Source organism: Pipistrellus kuhlii, unplaced genomic scaffold (genome assembly GCF_014108245.1).
Source record: "Pipistrellus kuhlii isolate mPipKuh1 unplaced genomic scaffold, mPipKuh1.p scaffold_m20_p_7, whole genome shotgun sequence".
Taxonomy (NCBI): Eukaryota; Metazoa; Chordata; class Mammalia; order Chiroptera; family Vespertilionidae; genus Pipistrellus; species Pipistrellus kuhlii.
In genome coordinates this window covers 49,753,765-49,777,005 of record NW_023425573.1, presented here as the reverse complement: position 1 = coordinate 49,777,005, position 23,241 = coordinate 49,753,765, and the positions used below count along the sequence as shown (strand labels likewise).

Below are 23,241 nucleotides of genomic sequence, written 5' to 3'. Positions count from 1 at the left end.
ACCAGGCCAGCAGAGGAGGGAAGTTGGGGGCAAACAGGCTGGCAGGGGAATGGTTAGGGGGTGATCAGGCTGGCAGGCAGAAGCAGTTAGGGGCAATCAGGAAGGCAGGCAGGCTAGCAGATGGGAGCCAGCAGACCTGGATTGTGAGAGAGATGTCCGTCTGCCCGTTTAGGTCAGATACCCTAAATGGGCAGTCAGACATCCCTCGAGGGATCCCAGATTGGAGAGGGTGCAGGCTGGGCTGAGGGACACTACCACCCCCTCCACCCCCCATGCACGAATTTCGTGCACCGGGCCTCTAGTAAATATATAAAATAATTTGCTTAAAGCAAATAAAAAATTCAAACTATAAGTATAAAATAAGAGCATAGATAGTTTAAAAAGAAAAGTCTCAATAAAACTTATTAACATACAAAATATAACCATTAAGCCCTGGCCACTGTGGCTTAGTTAGTTGGAGCATCATCTATTCACCAAAGGGTTTAGGATTTAATCCCTGGTTGGGGCACGGGTGGGAGGCAACCAATCAATGTCTCTCTCCTCTCTCTCTCTCTCTCTCTCTCTCTCTCTCTCTCTCTCTCTCTCTCTCTCTCTCTCTCTCTTTCTCTCTCTCTCTTTCTCCCCAAAACAATTAAAGAAAAATAACTCAATGGGTGAGTTAAATGGCAAATTTGATACATCTTAAGACAGAATTAATGAACTGGATGATAAATGTGAGAGTTGTTGTATGAAGACACAAATATGGAAAATAGGGGAGAATAAGAAAATAGCAAAGTAAAATAAAAGGTCTAATATGTACCAATGAGTTTTCTAAAAAGAAGTAATAGAGACGATGAGAGGAAAAATTATTTGAAGAGATAATGGCTCAGAATTTTGCAGAATCAAGGAAAGTTACAAATCTTCAGAATGAGAAAGTCCAAAAATTCCAACCAAGACTAATCAAGAGACATCAACACCAAATGCACCATAAGGAAACTGCAGAATACTAAAATAGTCAGGAAGAAAGTAAAAATTAACTCTAAAGAGATTCTCAATACCAATAAAAGAAGCCAGAAGACAGTGAAATAATACCTTTAAAGTGCTTAGGGAAAACAATTCTGAACCTAAATTTTTATGCTCAGATAAACTATTTGTTTAAGATTGTGGACAAAATAAAGACTTTCTCAGACATCCAAATGCTGAAAGAGCATACAACCACTAGATCCTCACTAACAAAAAACAACTTAAATAAAATATGGTTAAAGGATCCACATTAGAAAGTAAGAAAATGATCTTTAGAGAAAACTCTGAGAGACAAGAGGAATGTTGAACAAAAAAATTATAAACATGTTCATAAGTATAAACAAACAATAATGGTATAAAATCACACCAATATATAATACACGGGGTAAAAACAAAATAAGGTAGAACTAAAATGCTGGGCAAAAATAGATTTAAAAAATGTACATATCAACAATATACAGAGTGGCCAGATTATTATGATCACTGAATGCATAATAATCTGGCCACTCAATATATATATATTTTGAAATAAATATTTCTGAATTTTCTGAAATATATATATATATATATATATATATATATATATATATATATATATATATATATATATGCCAGAAAAGTATCTTCAGGTAAGGCAGTGCAAGCATTGAAATAAACACTTACCGTACATGTGTTTTGGGGATTAAGAAAAGGAAGCTTTTCCAAGGAAAGAGAATAAACTCAAGCTTCTGCAGGGTTTGGGATTAGGGATAATTTATTGAATAAAGGGATGACTGAAATTGTAATACTCTGTGTGGCATAGACATTGAGTATCCCCCATATGTCTTTCTCCCCACAGTTCCTGGCCCCTTGCTGTTAGATGGGACCAGGAGACCAGTTCTGGTCTAGGAACTGGAAGTGGAAGGGATGTGAGTTGCTGGAGCCAAATCATTGAAGAGCCAGTGTGTGACTCTCTAGTGCCTCTTTTTTTTGTGGCCTAGACACCTAAAAATTATGCATTGAAATAGCATCCCAAAATCAAAGTCACCTGGATTTCTGAATCACCACAGGGAGCACAGATGTTGTTGAAAGTTGCCTAACCTCAATTTGTTACTGCCCCATAACTTAGCATTAGGTGTATATACTACAATTAAAGGGAGTAACATCAAAGATATATACCTACATATATGAAATGAATTAGATGCCTAGATTAAAAGAGAAAAACTATGTGGTCTGTGAAAATCCTCCCTGAGACTTACCTCACAATTACAATAGGAAAAATATACATAAGATTTTATCCTTACTTCACAGCTTTGCCACTGGTTTGGGATGCTTGGTCGAAACTTCTGATCACAAACAACCTTCCGCATTTCCTCCATTGAGGGATCTGAAGGCACCATGTCATAATAAGGCAACTGGTATTCCTCAACAATTCCTATAAGAAATTTGCACAGTAAATTTCCCAGTGTGAATAATAAACAAAGATGCTTATTTTGAAATAATTTATCAATTAAGTCTTCTAGACACCATGGAATGGTACCATGGAAAACTAGAAAGTCAGGTCTATTAAAATTATGCACCACTATAAAATTAAATATATAAGCTGGCATGGCTCAGTGGTTGAGTGTCAACCCATGAACCAGGAGGTCACAGCTCGATTCCCAGTCAGGGCACATGCCCCCGTTGCGGGCTCGATTCCCAGGATGGGGCAGGTAGGAGGCAGCCAATCAATGATTCTCTCTCATCATTGATATTTCTTTCTCTTTCTCTCCTTTGTTTTCTGAAATCAATAAAAATATTTTTAAAATTAAATATATAAGTTTAAAGTGTTCAGTTGAATAGCTATTATATACAGTTGAATAGTTTTTATTTAAATTTTTGTTGTTGTCACTATTGCAGATGTCCACCATTTCCACCCTTCTGCCCACCTGCACCCAACCCCCACTCTCCTTCCTTGGCCCTCACCACACTATTGTCTGTGTCAATATAATTTATAATATGAAAAGCATATAATTTTTTTAAAATATATTTTATTGTTTGTACAGAGAGGAAGGGAGAGAGATAAAGAGTTAGAAACATCGATGAGAGTCATCGATCAGCGGCCTCTTGCACACCTCCTACTGGGGATATACCCGCAACCAAGGTACATGCCCTTGACCGGAATCAAACCCGGGACCTTTCAATCTATCCATTGAGCCAAACCGGTTTCAGTGAAAAGCATATACATTTTTATTTACATATCATTCCACTGTGCAATTCAGAAAAAAAATAACACCTAATTATAAAATTTATAACATGGTCTTATTGCTATGAGTGAAGTATATTTCTCTATTAAATAACTTTTTCAAAATAAAATAGCTATCTTTTTTTTTTTTAAATTGTTAGGCAATCTTTTAAGAGCTGAATTTGTTACATTTGAATTTTAGAACTTCTATAACTAAGAATGTTCCAAAGAAGCAACCAAAGTATTTGAAGATAGATGGTTTAACATGGAGGTTAATATGTAGAGTCTCAAATACTTCGACAAAAACTAAACCTTAATTACCAGATTAGTACTTGAATTCAAGAATTTCCTAATAAAATAATTTGAATTAACCACAATCCTTTTAATTTAAAACATTTAAGATGTGGGGGAGAATCCAAGATGGCTGCACAGGTAAACACCTAGCCGCAGCAGCACACAATAATTTCAATAAAATACAACTAAAATATAAAATGGACATTACCCAGAACTACAGGAAAGTCGACTGACTGGAAATTCTACAACAAGAAGCAAGGAGAAAACCAGAAGGAAGAGCAGAGGAGCTGTAAAAGCCTAAGGTAAGGAGACACGCGACGTGCGAGGAGAGGACGGAGTCGGAGAGGAGGGGCGGCTGAGTGCCTGGCTGGCGTTCCCTAGCAGGAAGGAGATAAAAGCTCCGACTGTGCTGAACCCCAGACCCGGTGGTGCTGAGCCCCAGTTCTAGGCCAGACCCTGGGGACCCAGGCTCAAACAGAGGGAGCTGGGGCTGTGTGGCGGAATCCCAGGGGAGCGGCGAAAGGCAGAGCCCCCGGAGGCATGCAACTGTTGACTCTGCTGCTAGATTGCCCTAGCGGGAGGGAGACAAAGGCTCCGGACTGTGCTGGGCCCCAGTTCCGACTGCTCTGAACCCCAGTTCTAGTCCAGAACCCGGGGACCCAGGTTCAGAGAGCTAGGCTGTAAGGCGGAACTCCGCGGGAGCGGCAAAAGCCGGTCCTGGAGGCGCGCACATCGCATGCAGAGAAGGGACGGTTGGCTGTGCCACTGGATTGCCCTGTCGGGAAGGAGACAAAAGCTCCAGACTGCTCTGAACGCCACCTCTGAACCCCAGTTTGGGGGAGAGCCTAGACTGTTTGGTAGCAGGCAAAAATCGAGGGCACCTTTCTCTCAGTGGTGCTTGCAGTGAGTACTGAAGGACCCTGAGGAATACTGAGACTCAGGAGCCGCATAGGGCGGGGCTGACAGAAGCCAAGGCTGTAGGCTCCGCTCCATCAGGGAAGCTGCGAAAATGCCAAGACAACAAAATAGATCACAAACGCAAGAAATGGAGGACAAAAAGTGACTGGATATAGAGTTCAAATCTACGCTTATAAGGTTTTTCAAGAATTTCCTAGAAAAGGTCGATCAGACCTATGAGGATATGAAAAAAGATCAACTAGAATTAATAAGGGATCAAGAAATAAAGAATACATTGTCTGAAATAAAAACTATAATATGGAATCCTAAAAACAGAATGGAAGATCACAAGAATCAAGTCAAAGATTTGGAACATAAAGAGCCAGAAGACACTCCTCCGCAGAAGCTAGAAGGCAAGAGAATCCAGAAAATTGAAGATAATGTAAGAAACCTCTGGGACAACTTCAAGCGAACCAACATCAGAATTATGGGGGTCCCAGAAGATGAGAGAGAGCAAGATATCGAAAACATACTGAAAGAAATAGTGACAGAAAACTTCCCCCACCTGGTGAAAGAATTAGACTTACAAGTCCAGGAAGCGCACAGAACTCCAAACAAAAGGAATCCAAAGAAGACCACACCAAGACAAATCATAATTAAAATTCCAAGAGCAAAAGACAAAGAGAGAATATTAAAAGCAGCAAGAGCAAAGCAGGTAGTTAGCTATAAAGGAGCACCTATACGATTGTCAGCTGATTTCTCAACAGAAACTATGCAGGCCAGATGGGAATGGCAAGAAATATTCAAGGTGATGAATAGTAAGAACCTACAGCCAAAAATAATCTACCCAGCAAAGCTATCACTCAGAATCAAAGGCCAGATAAAGAGCTTCACTAATAAAAAAAAAAAAAGCTAAAGGAGTTCATCACCACCAAACCAGAATTATATGAATTGCTGAAGGGGGTTCTTTCGGAAGAGAAAGTAAATAAAGATAAAAATTATGAACAACAAATACGTAACTATCAACAAGTGAATCTAAAAACCAAGGAAATTAAAAAAAATTGATGAACAATATTAACTATTGAATATAATAGAATCAGAGGTATGGAAGGGGAGTGAACTGACGATTCTTGGGGAAAAGGGGAGAGGAGGTTGTGGGAAGAGACTGAACATAAACTGTGCACCTATGGATGAGGACAATGGGAGGTGGAGAAAGGGCAGAGGGTGAGGTGGGAACCTGGTGGAGGGGAGCAATTGGTGGGGGGGGGAAGAACATTTGTAATAATATGAACAATAAAGATTTATTTAAAAAAAGAAAAAAACATTTAAGATGTGTCATTATATTGGAAATTGAACTTCAAAACATGTTAATAGTACATTACTATTCTGACAGTTAAAGAAAATTTAAGGACAAAAACCAAAAAAGCAAAGCTAGACAAATATCAATATAAATAATGGCAAATACCGTATTTTTCGGACCATAAGACGCTCCAAACCATAAGACGCCCCAGGTTTTAGAGAAGGGAAATGAAGAAAAAAAGATTCTGAAACAAATAGTGTCCTAAAATATTTTATGTGCATTAAAACCCAACATCACAGTCATAAACACATGTAATCAACCCTGTAAAGTAAACAGCAGCATTTAGAACCGTTTTAGAGCCGGGCAAGCACACAGAGACCACACAGAGCCGGGCAAGTAAAAAAACTTATTTTTTAAAGTATATGTGTAGGCTATATTTGGACCATAAGACGCAGCGACTTTTCCCCCCGACTTCTGGGGGGGAAAAAGTGCGTCTTATGGTCCGAAAAATACGGTATGTTTGAATCTTGATATTTAACAAGTATGGTTCTAAGCCCTTTAGATGTTTTAACTAATCATTCCCCAAAACCACTGACTAAAGAAAGTACTATATTATTCCTGTTTTACAGAACAAGGAAACTGAGGCACAAAGAGAGTTGTGATATCGCTGAAGGTCGCACAGCTATCAGTGGCAGATCTGGAACTCAGCCCCAGGCTCAGGGTTTCCAGGGTCCATGTTCTATATTACTGTATTTATATTGCTTCTAGAAATACCCATGTTTCCCCAAAAATAAGACATCCTCCGAAAATAAGACCTACTTACAGGTTTCCTTCTGAGTGAAATATAAGGCATCCCCCCGAAAATAAGGCCCCCCTAGGCTCCATTCCCTCCACTGCTTACGAAAGTGCACGTGTTTCCTGTATTTTGGCAATTTGTCTGGATGGCACTAAAATCCCACCTTTAATCATTTCTAAGGGCAAGAAGGAAAAGATTGAATGTGTTTTGGGCATTTTTATTCTTGAAACTGAAAAAGCCTGGGCCACACAAGCAGTTATAAGGAAGTGGGTTGATTTAATGCTGCCGCTTGTTATGCGAGGGAGCTAAAGAGGTCTGCTAGTCTGGGATGCAGCCAGCACTCACCGTGCTAAAGACACGAAGACATTTCTTCACGAAAGAAAAATAGATCAGATAATGATTCCCGCAGGAATGACGGCCTATCTCCAGACTCTTGATATTGCAATAAACAAACCATTCAAAGACAATTTGCGCATGGAAATTAGTGACTACATTGAAAACAGAATGGAGAGAAATCAGCGTGGAAACTTTGTGAAACCTAAACTGCAAGAAGTTGTGACTTGACTTGGGCGAAGAATTCACGGGAGAAAATCACTGATAGTTGCATTGCAAATAAGTTGCATTGCAAATAAGTTGCATTGCAAATGCACTTATTGCAAAATAAGACATCCCCTGAAAATAAGACCTAGTGCATCTTTGGGAACAAAAATTAATATAAGACACTGTCTTATTTTGGGAAAAACAGGGTAGTTCCTTCTTTCTGAATGTTTTATTATCTCATCAGTGAATACAGGGGGAAAGTATGTTTCCTCATTCAAACACAATTTTAAGTTTTTCTTTTAAAAAATAAAAAATTAGATTGATGTAAGGTAAAATGAGACCAATACAAAATACAAAAAGTTTATAGTAGTTAAATAAGGACAGCTCTTTCATTGAATGTTTATCTGAGTTTGCTCTGTGCTAAAAGCTTCACCTGAATTAATTAAATTAATCCTTTACATTAGGGGTGTCGAACTCAATCAGAGAAGGGGCCAAAATCTAAAATCCAGCCTAAATCGCGGGCTGAATGGTTTACTGAACAGTCATAAACTGTCATTGTGGTGGAAACGCAGCGGAGTGCAGTGATGACAGCGCGGTGGGGGCCACATTGCAAGGCCTGGCGGGACGGATTTGGCCCGCGGGCCTTGTGTTTGACACATGTGCTTTACATCCTCAAAGCCAGCAGGGTCTGTTTTATCATTTCTTCATTTCACTTGGGGAAAGTGATACCAAGTAACTTGCCTGAAGTCAGATGTTCAGGAAGTTGTTAAATCAAGGATTTAGCCCTTAATCTATCTCACTTGAAAGATAAAACTCTAAATTATTTAATCCCAGTATTTATTTTCTCCTACTGATGAAAGAGTACCATCAGACTGCATTGTAGGATTTCATTCTCTCAAATTCTTCCTCTCATTATTCATCTCTAAACTGCTAGGAGCAGTAGAATCAGGAAGTTAGTCTTGGCTCACCTCCAACCTCCACTTGATACCCCACACATTTCTCATCACAGGAAAGAAAAGAACAAGAAAAGTCTGAGAATCAGAAGACTTCAGTTCAAGTCCTGTGGCCTTGGCAAGCTATTTCACTTCTTGGGATTTCATTTCTGGTATAAAATAGGGATATCGCTAATAGCATACAAGCTCAAGTAAAATTTTCAAGTACTTCACTAAGTATCATTATGAAAATCAGAATTATCAGGAGAACTGTCACCCCCACATAAGCCATAATCCTAATATATAAAAAGCCAGGGGCTGTCACCACCGAAACAACCCAAACAACCGGATGGACGATTGAACACATGCTGTGTGGGTTGGCAAGGCTGGCAGGGGGGTTAGTGAGGAATAACCAAACAACTGAACAACAGGCTGCAGGAGGTGACCAGGCAAGCAGGGGATTAGTGAGAGACAACCAAACGACTGAACAGCAGCATGCGTGGGGTGTCCAGGCCGGCAGGGGGACAGTTGGGGGCAACTAGATCGGTGGAGGGAGGGGCGGTTGGGGTTACCCAGCCGGCAGATGGGCAATTGGGGGCAACCAATCTGGCAGGAGGGGTAGTTGGGGGCAAACAGGCTGATGGAGGAGCAGTTGGGGTGACCAGGCCAGCGGGGGGGGGGGGGGGCAATGAGGGGTGACCAGGCTGGCATTGGCATGGGGGGCAGTTGGAGGTGACCAGGACAGCAGGGGGGCAGAAAGGGGTGACCAGGCCAGGAGGGAAGGGCAGTTAGGAGCAACCAGGCTGGCAGGCAGGGCAGTTTGGAGGTGACCAGGACAGCTTGAGGGGGCAGTAAGAGGTGATCAGGCCAGCAAGGGCGGGGGGGGATTAGGGGTGATCAGGCTGGCAGGCAGAGGTGGTTAAGGGTGATCAGGCTGGCCGGGGGGAGGGGGCAGTTAGGGGCAATCAGGCAGGCAGGTGAGCAGTTAGGAGCCAATGGTCCTGGATTGTGAGAGGGATGTAGTAGGACATCCCCTGAGTGGTCCCGGATTAGAGAGGATGCAGGCTGGGCTGAGGGGATCTGTTCCCCCACCCCCGTGGACAAATTTTGTGCACCGGGCCTCTAGTAATAATATAAAGTCTCCCATTATGTGCAGTACACTCTACTTTTGCCACTTAAAATATATGCCAATAGGTATTCTCTTAACTAGTAAGAAATCATTTAATATAGTGCTTAGGAAAAAAAATCACATATTGTATTCAGAACATCAAATAAAAACAGACACAAAGAATATGCCCAATATCTTACCTCCAACTGAACACCTTCGGGCTATTTCCCAGTAAACCAGACCAACAGAATATATGTCAGCACGTTTGAAGGACTCAAAGATATTCACATTCATTGTATCATCAAGCATTTCAGGAGCCATATACCTTCAAAACATTCACATGTCAGATTCTGTGTATGACTTTAAAGCAGTCCAGTAAAGCATAATCTTACTAAAACAGGATGCAAAATATAAGTGAAGATAGCTTACATCAGTTTTACAAGTGGACCTAAACCACTGTACTATAACAGAATAAAATTAAATAATAGTTATTGACTTGACCATCATTTAAAACATATTTTTAATAGAACAAGGGGTCATCACCCTCAGTATTAAAGCATATGTGCCAGGCGCCAAATGCTTGGAAAGCACAAGCCAGAGGGGATTCAGTAAGCACAGCACTCAATAGGAGAGACGAAACTCAATTTCCACCAGTAGCTCCTTGCCAAGGAAAGCTCCTTGAGGGCAAAGGGTAGGTTTTATTCGTGGAGGGCCCAGTCCTCCAACACAGAGCTCAGCAGTGGCCCAGAAATATCTGTTCTGAATAGATACACTGGCTCCAAGAAACATACAGTTTATATCGGCTCCAACAAAATTACGGTCTTATCTTAACAGGACTAAACCAAAGTAATTTACAATTGCTGAGACCTGACTGAGCCTAGCGAGTTGTCCTAGGGAGATTTTGAGAACTTCTCAGAGTTTTCAGGTGAGGATGCAACACACTCCCTAACTCTTTTAAAAGTTTTAGATCCCAGGGAATCTAGCAGCCAAGGCTCCCCTGACGGTCCCTAATATGGGGACAGTTTGATGGGCAAAAGTCAAATCTTGCTTTTTATAGGGAAAGGAAGCCCCATAGGGCTGCCCGGTCTGAATAAACTGTCCTGAAGTGTTTCTGGGGCCTCATTGAAGTCTCCCAGGAACCGAGTGGAGGACTCAGAGGGACTGGCCTGGACTGTCAATTATGGCTTGGAGGCCGACTCTGCCAGCTTAGAAATTCTCCTTTCTCCAGGGCCTTTAACAACTCCAGGAAATGTTTGGGTTGTTTCTCATTTCAAGGTCAAGAAACCTGGGATGATGCCAAATGGGCACAGAGCCTGAAATACAAATAAAAGGAAATGGAGCATGCTGGCCCCAGGGCCACAACAAGAAAACACCAGACGTCCCACTACAAATGGGGCCGTCCTGAACGTGTGTGGTATACGCGTTAATATCATGCTTGCTCTTAACTTTCAGAGATTCTGTTCCTTGAATGTGGAAACTGTGTCCGAATTCATCATCAATTTGGGAGACTTAAGGTTAAATACCACTACGGTGTTGTCACAGAAGTTGTCACAGAACATTTTCAAATATTGAGAGAACACAATAGTGCATATATTAAGCATTATGAGCAGTCCTCACCTCTCTAGCCCACTATATTGATTCCTTTCTGTTGTTTAGAATCTGAGCATGTAGAACTAACCCTGAGTTTCAGTTCATTTGTGAGGTATAAAGGCTTTGGAGGAGCTGCACACTACTGACATTGTTTTCCTCTTTTCTATAGGAAAATATGTTCTCAGAATATGACACACCAAAAACAATATACCGTCATCTCCTTCACCAAGCCTCTCCATTGGCCAAATGGCTACCTGTATGACCAAATGCCAACTCCCCTTGCTTTATAACCAGTGTGCCACTGATTTCTCAATGACCCAGAGAAGACTTTTTGTTTTCTTGGGTCTAATGATTTCCCATGTGGACCTCTGCCCCCATCCCTACACACATCCCAGACATTCCTGCGTAGGGGACAGTTGTAAGTCTTAGCGTGCTGCCAGAGTAAGTTGGCTTACCTTTTGGTTCCCACTTTAGGATTCTGAGGTATGTCAATAGTGTTCAGTATAGAATCATGCTTCACAGCTAATCCGAAGTCTGCTATGGCACAAGTTTCACATTTTTTCACCAAAATATTCTTTGATTTTATGTCTCGATGAGCAATGGCAGGTTTGCCTGTGAAGGATGAGCAAGCATATTCACTTTTGTCATTACTGAAGATGGAATCTCTCCAAAAGGAATTATTTGGAAGACTTGGCTCAAATATCGCCTAAAAGAGGCTTCTCTGACCACCCATTCTGCATCCCAAGGCATTCTCCATCAGAGTACCCCATTTTGCCTTCTTTATAGCTCTTATCACTATTTCATATGTCTTACTTATTCATATATATGTCTAATTATCTGCCTCTACAACTAGACTATAAGCTACATAAGGGCAGAGATTGTGTCTTAGTCATTACCATTCCTTCAAATGCTTAGATCACTAGGTCACATTTAGTAGCCTCTCATATGTTTGCTGAATGAATAGGGGAAGAATTAGTATTGCTATGTACACATGAAAACAAAGAAAATATTCTCTTGCAAAACAAGTTTCAAACGTCTACAATCCTAGATGAACAGTTCTCAAATGTGGCCTGAAGACCCTGGGGGTCTTCGAAACTGTTTTCCAACTATGTCTGTGCAATGTCACCTTTTCTCCCCATACTTCAACCAAAGCAACATGTTGGAGCAGATTGAATGAAGAACAGGCATGAAAATCCAGATATTAAATAGATTTGCAGAAATGTAAAACAAAACCATAATTTTTACTTAACTGGTTTTTGCATTATAAAAAAATATGTGAATTTTTAAAAATTATGTTATTAATGCTAATATTTAATTGGCTAAATCATTATTGTTGTTTTAGGTAAATGAGTATTTTTAAATTCCTCCATTTTAGTTCTAATATAGTAAATATTAATGATATAATTCACAGGCAAAAAAAAAAACTTTGGGGAGTCCTCAATCATTTTTCAGAAATTAAAAGGATCATGAATCCAAATTGGAGAATCAGTACTCTGATGGAACTAATAACTTTCTAGAGCCAATTCTCTATTAACTCAGTAAATAGAAAAGACAATGTGTATTACTTGACCTTCAAGTATATGATATATAGATATTTTTTCAAGATCACATTACCCTTTCTGATTATTTTAACTATCAAAAGTAAAAAAAAAAATTATTTGTATTTTTCTGAATATGAAGCCCTTGACATCAAAGCCAGATCTCTCAGTTATACAAGCTAAATAGCAAATATTGAGTCACTAGGAATAAAAATATTATGGATGGTATACAAAATGGCAAGTGTGTAGATGACAGTTGGTTCTATCATGACAAAATCTTCAGCCTTATAAAGTACCTTTAGTGTTTCTTTACATTTGATAACTGTAATAAATTAAAATACAACTAAACTCTGAAATACAACATAGTATTCCTCCATGAGCAGTATGGCTCAGTGGATAAAGCATCAGCCTGTGGACTGGAGGATCATCAGTTCAATTCCTGGTCAAGGACATGTACCTGTGTTGTAGGTTTGATCACTGTCCCCAGTTGGGGTGCATATGGGGGTCAACCAATCAATATGTCTCTCTCACATCAATGTTTCTCTCCTCCCCCGCTCTTCCATCCTACTCTCTCTAAAAAAAAAAAAAAAAAAAAAAAAAAAAAAATCAATGGAAAAAATATTCTGGGGTGATGATTAACAAAAATAAATAAATAAAATACAACTTAGTGTTCCTATCTTCATATTTAAGAAGAAAAACTGAGAAATAAAATACCTACCTTGTGTACCAACAATCTCCATATGAAGGTGGGCCAGACCACTAGCTATGGAAAGTGCCAGTCTGATCATCCCAGCCACGGTCACTATATTTCTATTCAAATAGTCATACAAGGAGCCCTGTTCATGATATTCCAAGACAAGCCAAAGTTGGGTCCAAGTTCCATTATCTAACAGGAAAAAATTTGGGTGCTGTAAATACATGTTGAAAAAGAAGCCAAAAGTTTTTATTAAATGTCAGTGCTTCTAGTAAATCTGCATTGTTAACAAAGCAAAGTTAATTCCTTCATGGATATTATCCAGACAATGCCGACGGTTCGAATTCATAAAGTAAAAAGTCTCAATGGGTTCCTGAAGATATTGATATATTGAAACCTGTTATATGTTCCCACCATAGCTATTAGAAACTGTGAGGCAGAGATTCTAACTGAACAACTTTGTTATTCCCTTGATATTTGCCAGTGATTGCAACCACATTATAGGAAAAACTGCTGAGAGATGCATTTAGGCTCAGTGTTGTGTTATAAATTTCTCTTGAGATTTTAAGAAACATTGTCCCAATAAAAAATAGAAATTAAAAAATTTACACAAAGTATTTGCACTGCCATAGGAGCTCCAACATTCTAAGAATGCTCATGTTACTTACCTTTCAAATATGAAGTTGACAATTTTCCCCAAAAGCTTATATTAAGAGCCAAATACAATAACTAGACATTTTCAAATAGTTTTCCCCCATTTAACCAAAAGCTAATCAAGCTTATTAAAGATTTCTAGCAGAAGAGAAACTAGCCTAAGTCTTCTTTGGGTATTGTAGTTCCTAAAGCTAACTTTAGCTTTCAGGATCGAGTGTCTACAATAGCCCTGGGCTCTCCTGACCAGAGAAACAAAACTATAAAAAACATTTGCTGAAGGCTTTGTCTTCCTAGTGTTAAATACAAGAGCTCCTCTTTATTCAAGCATTTAATTTCCCGAGCTAGTAGTGATAACACTTCCTAGCAATGAAAAACAAACATAACATAATAAAGTATACTAATAAACTGACCTTATATAAAACTAACCCTTACTCACACCTCTCTCCCAGCTTAGCACCAGGGGCTATCTTTGCCTTCTCACACCAATGTCTTTGTCAGACAGTTGACTAAAAAGTGAAACTGTAAGTGTTGCCAAAGATATAAAAATGCATGATGATGAAAGTGATGTTAGAGACCATTTAGAATCAGACAGAAAGCTACTGACAAGGAAGCCACTGACAGAGGTAGACCAGTAACTGAAGAAGAGAAAATAATGATCTTTCTTGTGCAAATGCTCTTCTTTGTTTTATAATCCAAAAAACATCATGAATATATTAGCCCGTCAAGATGATCTGTATAACTATAGTCATTACTGCTTTCACCACATTCTAATTAATCTAACCAGTAGGTAGTTTTACTCAACATTAGGAAGGAAAAGAATTTCTTAACAGCTTAACAAGAAATGCTTCATTTTCAATAGGCTGGATATATTTTCAAAGAATATGTAGTTAAGAATTTGGAAATAATCTGTTATTTCTTTCTAATTTATCTTTATTGTTGACTAGAGGCCCGGTGCACAAATTCATGCACCAGTGGTGTCCCTCGGCCTGGCTTGAGGGATCAGGCTGAAACCAGCACTCTGACATCACCCGAGGGGTCCCAGATTGCCAGAGGGCAAAGGCCAGGGCAAGGGACCCCACCAGTGCATGATCGGGGTCAGGGAGGGATGTGGGAAGTTGGCCAGCTGGGGAGGAACTGCAGGAGAGCTCCAGGGCCAGACTCCAGCAGCAAGCTAACCTATCGGTTGGAGCATCTGCCTCCTGGTGGTCAAGTACACGCCATAGTAACTGGTCAACTGTCTGCCCCCTTGTTAGTCAGTGCACATCATAGTGAACAGTTGAGCAGGCTTAGCACGTCATTAGCATATTACACTTTGATTGGTTGAACAGCCGACTGGACCATGGGACACTTAGCATATTAGGCTTTTATTATATAGGATAGTATTACAGACGTCCCCTTTGTTTATTTGTTTTTTCCCATTGACCCACTCTACCTGGCACCAACCCTTCCCAGGCCTTCACCACATTATTGTCTGTGCCCAGGGGCTATGCATACCTATAATAATAAAAGCATAATATGCTAATTAGACTGGACAGCCGAATGACGTTATGGACGTCCTTCCGGATGACATTCTGGATGAAGCCAGGGCTGTGAGAGCCAAGGCAAGCCACCACAGCTATGAGGGCCGAGCCCCTTGCATGAATTTCATGCATGAGGCCTCTAATATGCATATAAGTTTCCTAGAAGAATCTTTCTTTAAAGCTCATCTCAGCTTTACGCTGTTTTTCTCTAGCAAATCAGATAAGACAATTCATCAGCAAATGTAATCATGGCCAAAATGTATAATAACCCTGTTTCTCTTTTGCCATGTAATTAATAATGAATACTTTCAGGATCCCGATTATCTATATATATAAAAGACTAAGCTACTAAACAACTGACTGAATGACCAGTCACTAAGATGCATACTGACCACCAGAGGGCAGACACTCACCGCAGGAGCTGCCCTCTGGTGGTCAATGTGCTCAGCTGACCAAGGGGCACCAGACATCAGGTTCACAGCTGGCAAGTGCAGCTGTGGCAGCATGAGCTTCTCCCACCTCTGCAATAGTACTACCAAGTGGCAGTGGCAGGTGCAGCAGGGCCAGGATGAGCGTGAGCGGTGCAGCGCCCGGCCTGGGCTTGGGGGTCCTCCCTGGCTGCCTGCTCTCTCACGCAATACTACATCCCTCAGGGGATGTCGGACTGCTGTTTTTGGCCCAATCCCCGCAGGCCAGCTGACATCCCCTGAGGGTCCTGGATTGCAAGAGGGTGCAGGCCAGACTGAGAAGCCCCATCAGTGTAAGAATCTATGCTTTGGGCCTCTTGTACTATATAAAAATAATCATAGATTTTTAATTTTTGTAGGTATTGGTAGGTATCTGATATCCACAAATAATTTGTGGGGTTTTTTTTAGCTAGAGGTTACAATTCCTACCTCCCAAAGTTCTTTATGGATTACTGATCTGAATAAAAACCAATAGACCAGAGATACACTCACCTTTGCTCCCTCTTCCCCTTTAAGAAAACTAATGCACAGTTAAATGAATAAAAGCTAGGCAAAAAGAGAAAAGAGAGTATAGGTAATCCACAATCTTTCTATCCAGTCCCTGACTGCTCAGGGACATATACAATATTTTATAAGTATTACTTAAATACCAGAAAGTTGATACTCTGTTTTGTTCCACAAAACTCAAAAAGTGATCATGTTAAACATCAAGATATAAATCATACTCAAAGTACAGTAATAGAAAATTTCACTAAGATTGTCTTGCTTGCCGCCATTCCCATAATGATCACAGAAAACTTGCATCCTGGAGTTTAAGTTTATTGCACAGAAGAAAACTATAGTTCTGGCAAAGGGGAATATTCAATTAGCATTTATTGATATATTTATATCAACTATCAAAATACCTTTACTGAGGTATTTCTGTACTGGTCAGTTAAGAGCTACTACCGAAAACTCTCAGTGACATTCCTTTTCCCTGGACACTCAAAGCAGTCCCCACCCAATCCCCTACTCTCACCAAGATGCCTCCAGATGTCCTCATGCTTCACCAATCACAGGGATAAAAAACTAGCACGGCAACATTCTTCCAAAGTCTGTTACGATTGAAATTTATGATGTGATAGGGAGGTTCACCAGTTATCAAATATTTAAAATGTCAGCCTGGCTATAGTGTCATTATCATTTCTATGACAGGTTTGCCCTTTGCCCTGCTTTATTGGATGGTTACACACGTGTATCTATGGAGAAGACAAAAGACTTTTCTTTTCTCAATAAAGAAATTGAATTTTATGTAGACTTTATTGAAATAAAAAGATGATTTATTCTCATCTGATAATAGACATAAGCCTTCCTTTGCTGAAACCAATTAGATTGAAAATACCTTTGTTGTCAGCAGCAATGAAACCAAGGACATTCTCGTGTCTCAGCATCACCGTCTGGTAAATTTCTGCCTCGCGAAACCAGGATCTTTCATCTCTGGAGGAGAATATTTTCACAGCCACGTCTTCCCCACACCATCTTCCATGCCAGACCTCACCAAATCGGCCTTTTCCTACAATCTCCTGGAGGATAATCGTCCTGGCAATTGTTCTCTGAACCAGCAGAGGTAACCCTAACCGAAGAAAAGATGGGATGGATGGTGAAGAAAAGTAAGTGCCAAGAAAGAACTGTCAGAATGACCAGTATTTTCACATAAAAAGGCCAACATTTAAGCATTTTAATAATTTTACTGATGTTGAAGAAATATACACCTTTATACCAAAACTTTAATGTCAAAGCATGCTCAAAAAATATTCCAAATTCTCTTCTCATACTCACAAATACAAATTACTGGGACATAGCCTGCTGCTGCAGATGGCTGATCTTTCTAGAATTGCTGCTGAATTCCCTGATTTGTACATTAAAGCCAGTCAGATTACTAAGTACACAAAAGTATAAGAAATGCTGTTAGCCTTTAAAATAAAATATATTGGCTCCTACTACAACTGGGAATGCAGAAGAATTCTTTGAGAATTTTTTTAAACCAAATTAAAATTGGAAAGTGAATAATCAAATTCAACAATCAAGTAAGATAATCATGTTATCTAAAAGCAAGATGCAAAAGCTGAAACCGGTTTGGCTCAGTAGATAGAACGTTGGCCTGCAGACTGAAAGGTCCTGGGTTCGATTCCGGTCAAGGGCACATACCTTGGTTGTGGGCACATCCCCAGTAGTGGGTGTGCAGGAGGCAGCTGATCGATGTTTCTCTCTCATCAGTGTTTCTAACTCTCTATCCCTCTCTCTTCCTCTCTGTAAAAAAATCAATAAAATATATTTAAAAAAATAAAAATTAAACAAAATAAAAGATGTAATAATAGAAAATATCAAATGGATATTTTATGCAGAATAAAAAACATCAAAGAAGACATATTCAAAGTGCATGCAAATATTTAGATTCTTTGAATCAATAATTCTATCTCTATAATTCTATCCTAAAGATTCAATATAATTAATTGCAAAAAATCTGTTAAATTGTTTAATATATTATTTATAGAAAAAAATAAGGAAAGGTGTCTGATAATAGAAAATTATTAAATACTAGAGGCCTGGTGCATGAAATTTGTGCATGGTGTGTCCCCTCAGCCCGGCCTGCACCCTCTTGCAATCTAGGACCACTGGCTCCTAACAGCTCACCTGCCTGCCTGTCTTATCTCCCCTTACCACTCTGCCTGCCTGCCTGATCACCCCTAATTGCTCACCTGACTACCTGATTGCCCCTAACCACCTCTGTCTCAGCCCCCACCACAGTGGCTTTGTCTGGAAGGACATCCATAATGACGCCCGCCCGGAAGGTCGTTTGGCTGTCTGGTCTAATTAGCATATTATGCTTTTATTATCATAGATAGTGCAGAGATTAGGAGCACAAATAAGAAAAACCTGGTTTCACATTTCAGTTGTGCCACATGGTAACCACAGGCAAAGTTATTGAACTTCTCCAAGCTTTGGTTTCCTTGTCTGAAAAGGAGATAATAGTATCCCTTATCTCGTAGGTATACTGTGAACATTAGCAAGCATGTTAAGCTCTTAGCACAGTATCTAGCATATTACACACTCAATAATAGTTAGTCCTTAATGTCTTAGGTCAATTACTGAGAACCAATAATAATGATGCTGCTTATGTAGAGGTATGTCCTAATGATTTGGTTCAATGCTTTTGCTGTGTTAAACAAAATAGCACAGTAAATTCCTTCCACTTAAGTAAGTGTACCTAGCTATTCAAAATATGCACAGAGAAAAGACTGAAATAGGAAATATACTAAATGCTACTTCTATTTAGTGGCATCAAAGTGAACTGGGTATAATGTAAAATATTATACATTTTCTTAATTGCTATAGTGGGCGTATGACTCTTATAATTAGAGGAAAACAGACAAAAAGATCACAGTACAATGTAATGTGGAAAGTCATGTGTAGTTGTTGTCACTGTACTTGTTAGCGGGGAAACCCTCAGAGCAACAACTGTGCAAGCTCTGGAGGACTCACCGCTGCCCCTGACATGAACCAAGGTGCATTCACATGTTCTCATCCCCATGAGAACCACCCACCATGGCTAAATGAGCACAGACTGGAGGTTTGCTATCACGGTCTCAACAATTAGTCACTCCCCACAGCCATAAAGTTCTTCTTAGAGAATCTGGTGCAACTTGGTCATTTTAGGGGAGAGAAAATTGGGGGCTGCAGTCATCACGAAGTGGCCCAGGAATAAGCTGCTAGTGGGGAGGCAGATCTACAACTAAAATGCTGGTCTTCTGTCCAGACTCTTGCTCTCTCACCATTTGGTGAATAGGATGCATTTCTCCTCTGCTGGGGAGATTTCCAGCAGCAAACGATTCAGGCTATTTTTGTAGGCTACAGTGAGTTTTACCACTTGACTGCACACAATAAAAGTTGTACTAACAATGATTAAGCCAAATCTTAACCTCAGTCTCTCTCCTCCCTTCCCCAACACGAACCCACACACTCACAAAAACATCACCACCAACAATCGTTACCAACAAAAATGCAACAATATTTGGCTAGATAAGCCAATGTTTTCAAACTGAAAACTGATCAAGCACCCATCAATGCCACACACCAGGGACAAAGTAAGATGTGGCCTAAGGTACTCAGCACAGCAATCAAGTTGAGACTGTAAAACTCAATGAAAGTTGCCTTGGTATCATTCAAAGCAGCCCCCCAAGATAACCTACATAAGTCTTGGGTTATACACTTAGAGACTTAATTTGAAGATACATGGACGTTGCTTCTCCTCCTGGTTCATTTTATTCTTTTTCATGGCCTTTGTAGAAATGGATACCTGTCTGATGGAATGGCAACTTCCTGTCACTGTCCGTCAAAAGTGCTCTATCATGAGAGCAAAGCAGAGGCCTATCCAGTCTCCTAGAAGCCACTGAGACACTGTCCACTCTCAAAGACAGCCCAGGAACACGGCAGTCCATGTTCCTCTCTGGTGGGCATTACATCTCTTTGAAATCGGTTCCTGGCCAGGTCAAGGATAAGCTTCACAATTTTTTGTTTCTCAACATTTGACAAAGTGACCTCTCGTTTAAGGACACCGGACAATTAAGAGAAGCAGAACCGCCCGATCCTCTCTGCAGGGATTGGGAGGGGAGCTTTTGTGGCAGAAGCCTTGCTGCAGACAAACCAGCTCTGCTTATGAAAGGCAGCGGTCACTGCCAAGGACATATATGCAGCTGGCTTAGGGGAAAAGTGCCTAAAGCTCTTTTGAATTGTGCATTACAAAAGTCACCCATGCATGGGTACATTTACAGCTTTCTTTTTAGGATAATCTAAAGAGGAGAGTTCAGCAGTCAATAAATCCAGACTCAGGTTTAAAGACACAGCGAAGGAGTAAAAAACAAAACAAAAAAAAAACAAAACACCTTAATGTGAATTTTTTATTTTATGTCCTGGCTCATGGCTGCTTTGTTAAATTAAATTAACAGTCTCCAATTATAAAATCTCTAGAACGTTTATTAGAAAGGAAAAACCTTGGTCATATTAAACATATTCAAAGAGTCGCTCCAAAATACACATTTCAACCTAACACGGGTGAGCTGAAATGTCTGGGTGGTAATTAAGTAGATGGCTTTTTAATCACATGAACCTCCTGAAGAAATTATTTAAGGTTTCAAGGAACTTGGCACCAATGAGAGCTCTCTGTGCACTTACTCTGTGCCTACACTGTTGCCAGTGCTCAAAATGTTAGGGCATAACAGGCCCCCAAACGCAATACTCAAGGAAGAAAAAAAGTAGTGAACTGAACACGTTTTACTTTTAAAGAAAGAATACCATCTTTCTAGCCAATAATGTAATTTGGATTTCATTTTATAAACTTTGTATTGTAGTTTGGAGACACTTTGCCAACGCTCCTCCCCTGGACACATGCCACCTAATTTGGGCAGTGAGGGTGTCAGTGCTGAGATGTTGGTCAGTGAGAGAGCAGGCAGTCTTGCCTCAGAAGCAGCCAACTACCTGGGCTCTCTGGGTGATACGATGGGGCCTCTCTTTTCTGGACTCTGTGCTGATACCATAGCTATATCATATTACATATGATGCTCATACAGATGCTCGCACCCCTCTGTTGTTAACCCTTGTTAACTGTGCCTGTCTGTGTGCTCCTTGAAATATGTTTGGGGTCATCATCCTTAATAATCCTCCCAAAGCAAGGGGCGTGCAGGGGCATCTGACGTGGCTCACCTAGCCTCGGCCTAGTCCACATTCGGGCAGCATCGCATGCTGACAGGATTTCTGGACTCATACGTGAGAGCAGGGAGCCTGCTGCCCCTTAGGGAGTTTGTTATCACACGGGAAACTCTGCTCTGTCACCTGAAACCCACAGACGCTTTGTGCTACGAGAAAGGCTCATTTAGGCCAGAACACAGCCCTGTCCCTGAGTTGTGTCAGCATGTCCTGGAGTTCCATGGAAGAGGAATAGAATTATCACACAGCCTCTGCAGCAAAAGCCAGCACACCAGTGCTCTGCTCTTCCCTTTCATCTTTCATTTCTGTGCTTTAAGAACATATTCTTGATTTTAATTTCAGGTCAACTCTCTGGGAACTTCACCCACACATCCCAGGGGCACCTACAGATTCGGAAGACCTTCAAAACCACAAGGGAAGATGCTCCAAGTACATTACTTTGCATAACTGAGTTCTCTTGCTCAGAACTCAGCTCCTTAGATACAGTAACTCCTTTGTGCACAGGAACCATTACCGGGAGAGCAACACTTTTTCTTTCTGATCATAATGGAGAGGGGAGAGCAGAGAGACTCTTTCATGCTTCAGGAATTCTGAAGGACTGTCAGAGTACGAATCTGAATACCTAAAGGCTCAAAAGCCAACAGAAAGGACTTAATTCTTTAGGCCATGATGGTTTTTTTCTCTTCTTTTTAATCCCAAAATAAACTTTTATGTCAGAACTTAGCATGTAGTACCAGATCAAGCACTTAAAAGGAAAGAATTCATATTGAGGCAATTTTTTGTTAAAAAATGGTTTTTACTGCTTTCTTTACTTTTTAATCCTCACTCAGGTATATGTTTTTATTTATTTTAGAGAGAGAAGAAGGGAGAGGAACATTTATCAGTTGCCTCCCATACACACCCCGGCTGAGGATCAAACCTACAACATTTTGGTGTACTAATATAGGACAATGCTCCAACCAACTGAGCCACCTGGCTAGAGCTGTTTTTATTTATCTATATACAATATATAAAAGCCTGTGACCAAACGACTGAACGACCGGTTGACTGGTAGCTATGATGCACACTGACCACCAGGGGCCAGACACTCAACAAAGGAGCTGCCCCCTGGTCAGTGTGCCCCCACAGTGGGAGCATCACTCGGCTGACCGGACAGGTGCCAGACGCTGGACTCATGGCTGGCCAGCGCAGCTGTGGCAGCTGTGAGCCTCTCCTGCCTGTGTGACAGTGCTACCAAGTGGCGGCAGCAGGTGCAAAGGGCCGAGATGAGCAGAAGTGGTGCAGCACCTGGCCCATGCTCAGGCTCCTCCCCTGCCGCCTGATGCTCTTTGTACTATTATATCCCTTGGGGGATGTTGGATTGCCACTTTCCACCCCAGGTGACTTGCGGGAATTGGGGGCCGAAAACGGCAGTCCAACATCCCCCAAGGAGTCCTGGATTGCAAGAGTGCAGGCCAGGCTGAGGGACCCCACCAGTGCACAAATCTGTGTACCAGGCCTCTAGTATTTAATTAAGAGTTTCCTTACTTAAAACATGGACTATGGGCACATACCAGATCCGGATCCAGAGGCAGTCACATCGTAAATCAGATCTTTCAGAGTTTTCCCAGCATTTACCAGGTTGCATTCAGAGAGGGGCTCCTCCACATTCTGCCTCTTTTTCTTCCTGTTGCTGCACTGTCGACCTTGGCATGCCCAGATGCTCAGCACTGCCACCAGGGACAGCAGGCACACTGGCACAGTAATAACAATGGTCAGCTCCATGGGTCCGAGTTTGGGGGCATTTGGTGAGGCTGCAGTTTGAAAAAAAATATGACCATCAATCAACCCATTTCACATATTTTAGAAATTGGAAATGTGATCACCAATATTTTAGATCTATAATGTGCTTCTACGCAGGGTACACTGATGATAGTTGGCAAAGGCTCAGAGTGCTATGAATAAAGATGGGAAAGGAGGCTGAG

At 40.8% G+C, this 23,241-nt stretch overlaps 1 protein-coding gene across 3 annotated transcripts in view; it reads right to left on the bottom strand.

Moving 5' to 3' along the window:
• ACVR1C (activin A receptor type 1C) overlaps positions 1-23,241 on the bottom strand; it is an 84,095-nt gene that overhangs the window by 9,404 nt on the left and 51,450 nt on the right. For 2 of the 3 annotated variants that reach the window (XM_036421707.2, XM_045575385.1), the window contains 6 exons: positions 22,831-23,070; positions 16,917-17,147; positions 12,919-13,086; positions 11,118-11,274; positions 9,273-9,397; positions 2,286-2,416 (listed from right to left, as the gene is read on the bottom strand). In XM_036421707.2, the coding sequence (XP_036277600.1) occupies positions 2,286-2,416; positions 9,273-9,397; positions 11,118-11,274; positions 12,919-13,086; positions 16,917-17,147; positions 22,831-23,070 (1,052 nt within the window). The remainder of the gene's footprint in view (positions 1-2,285; positions 2,417-9,272; positions 9,398-11,117; positions 11,275-12,918; positions 13,087-16,916; positions 17,148-22,830; positions 23,071-23,241) is intronic. The other variant, XM_036421710.2, reaches the window with a different exon arrangement.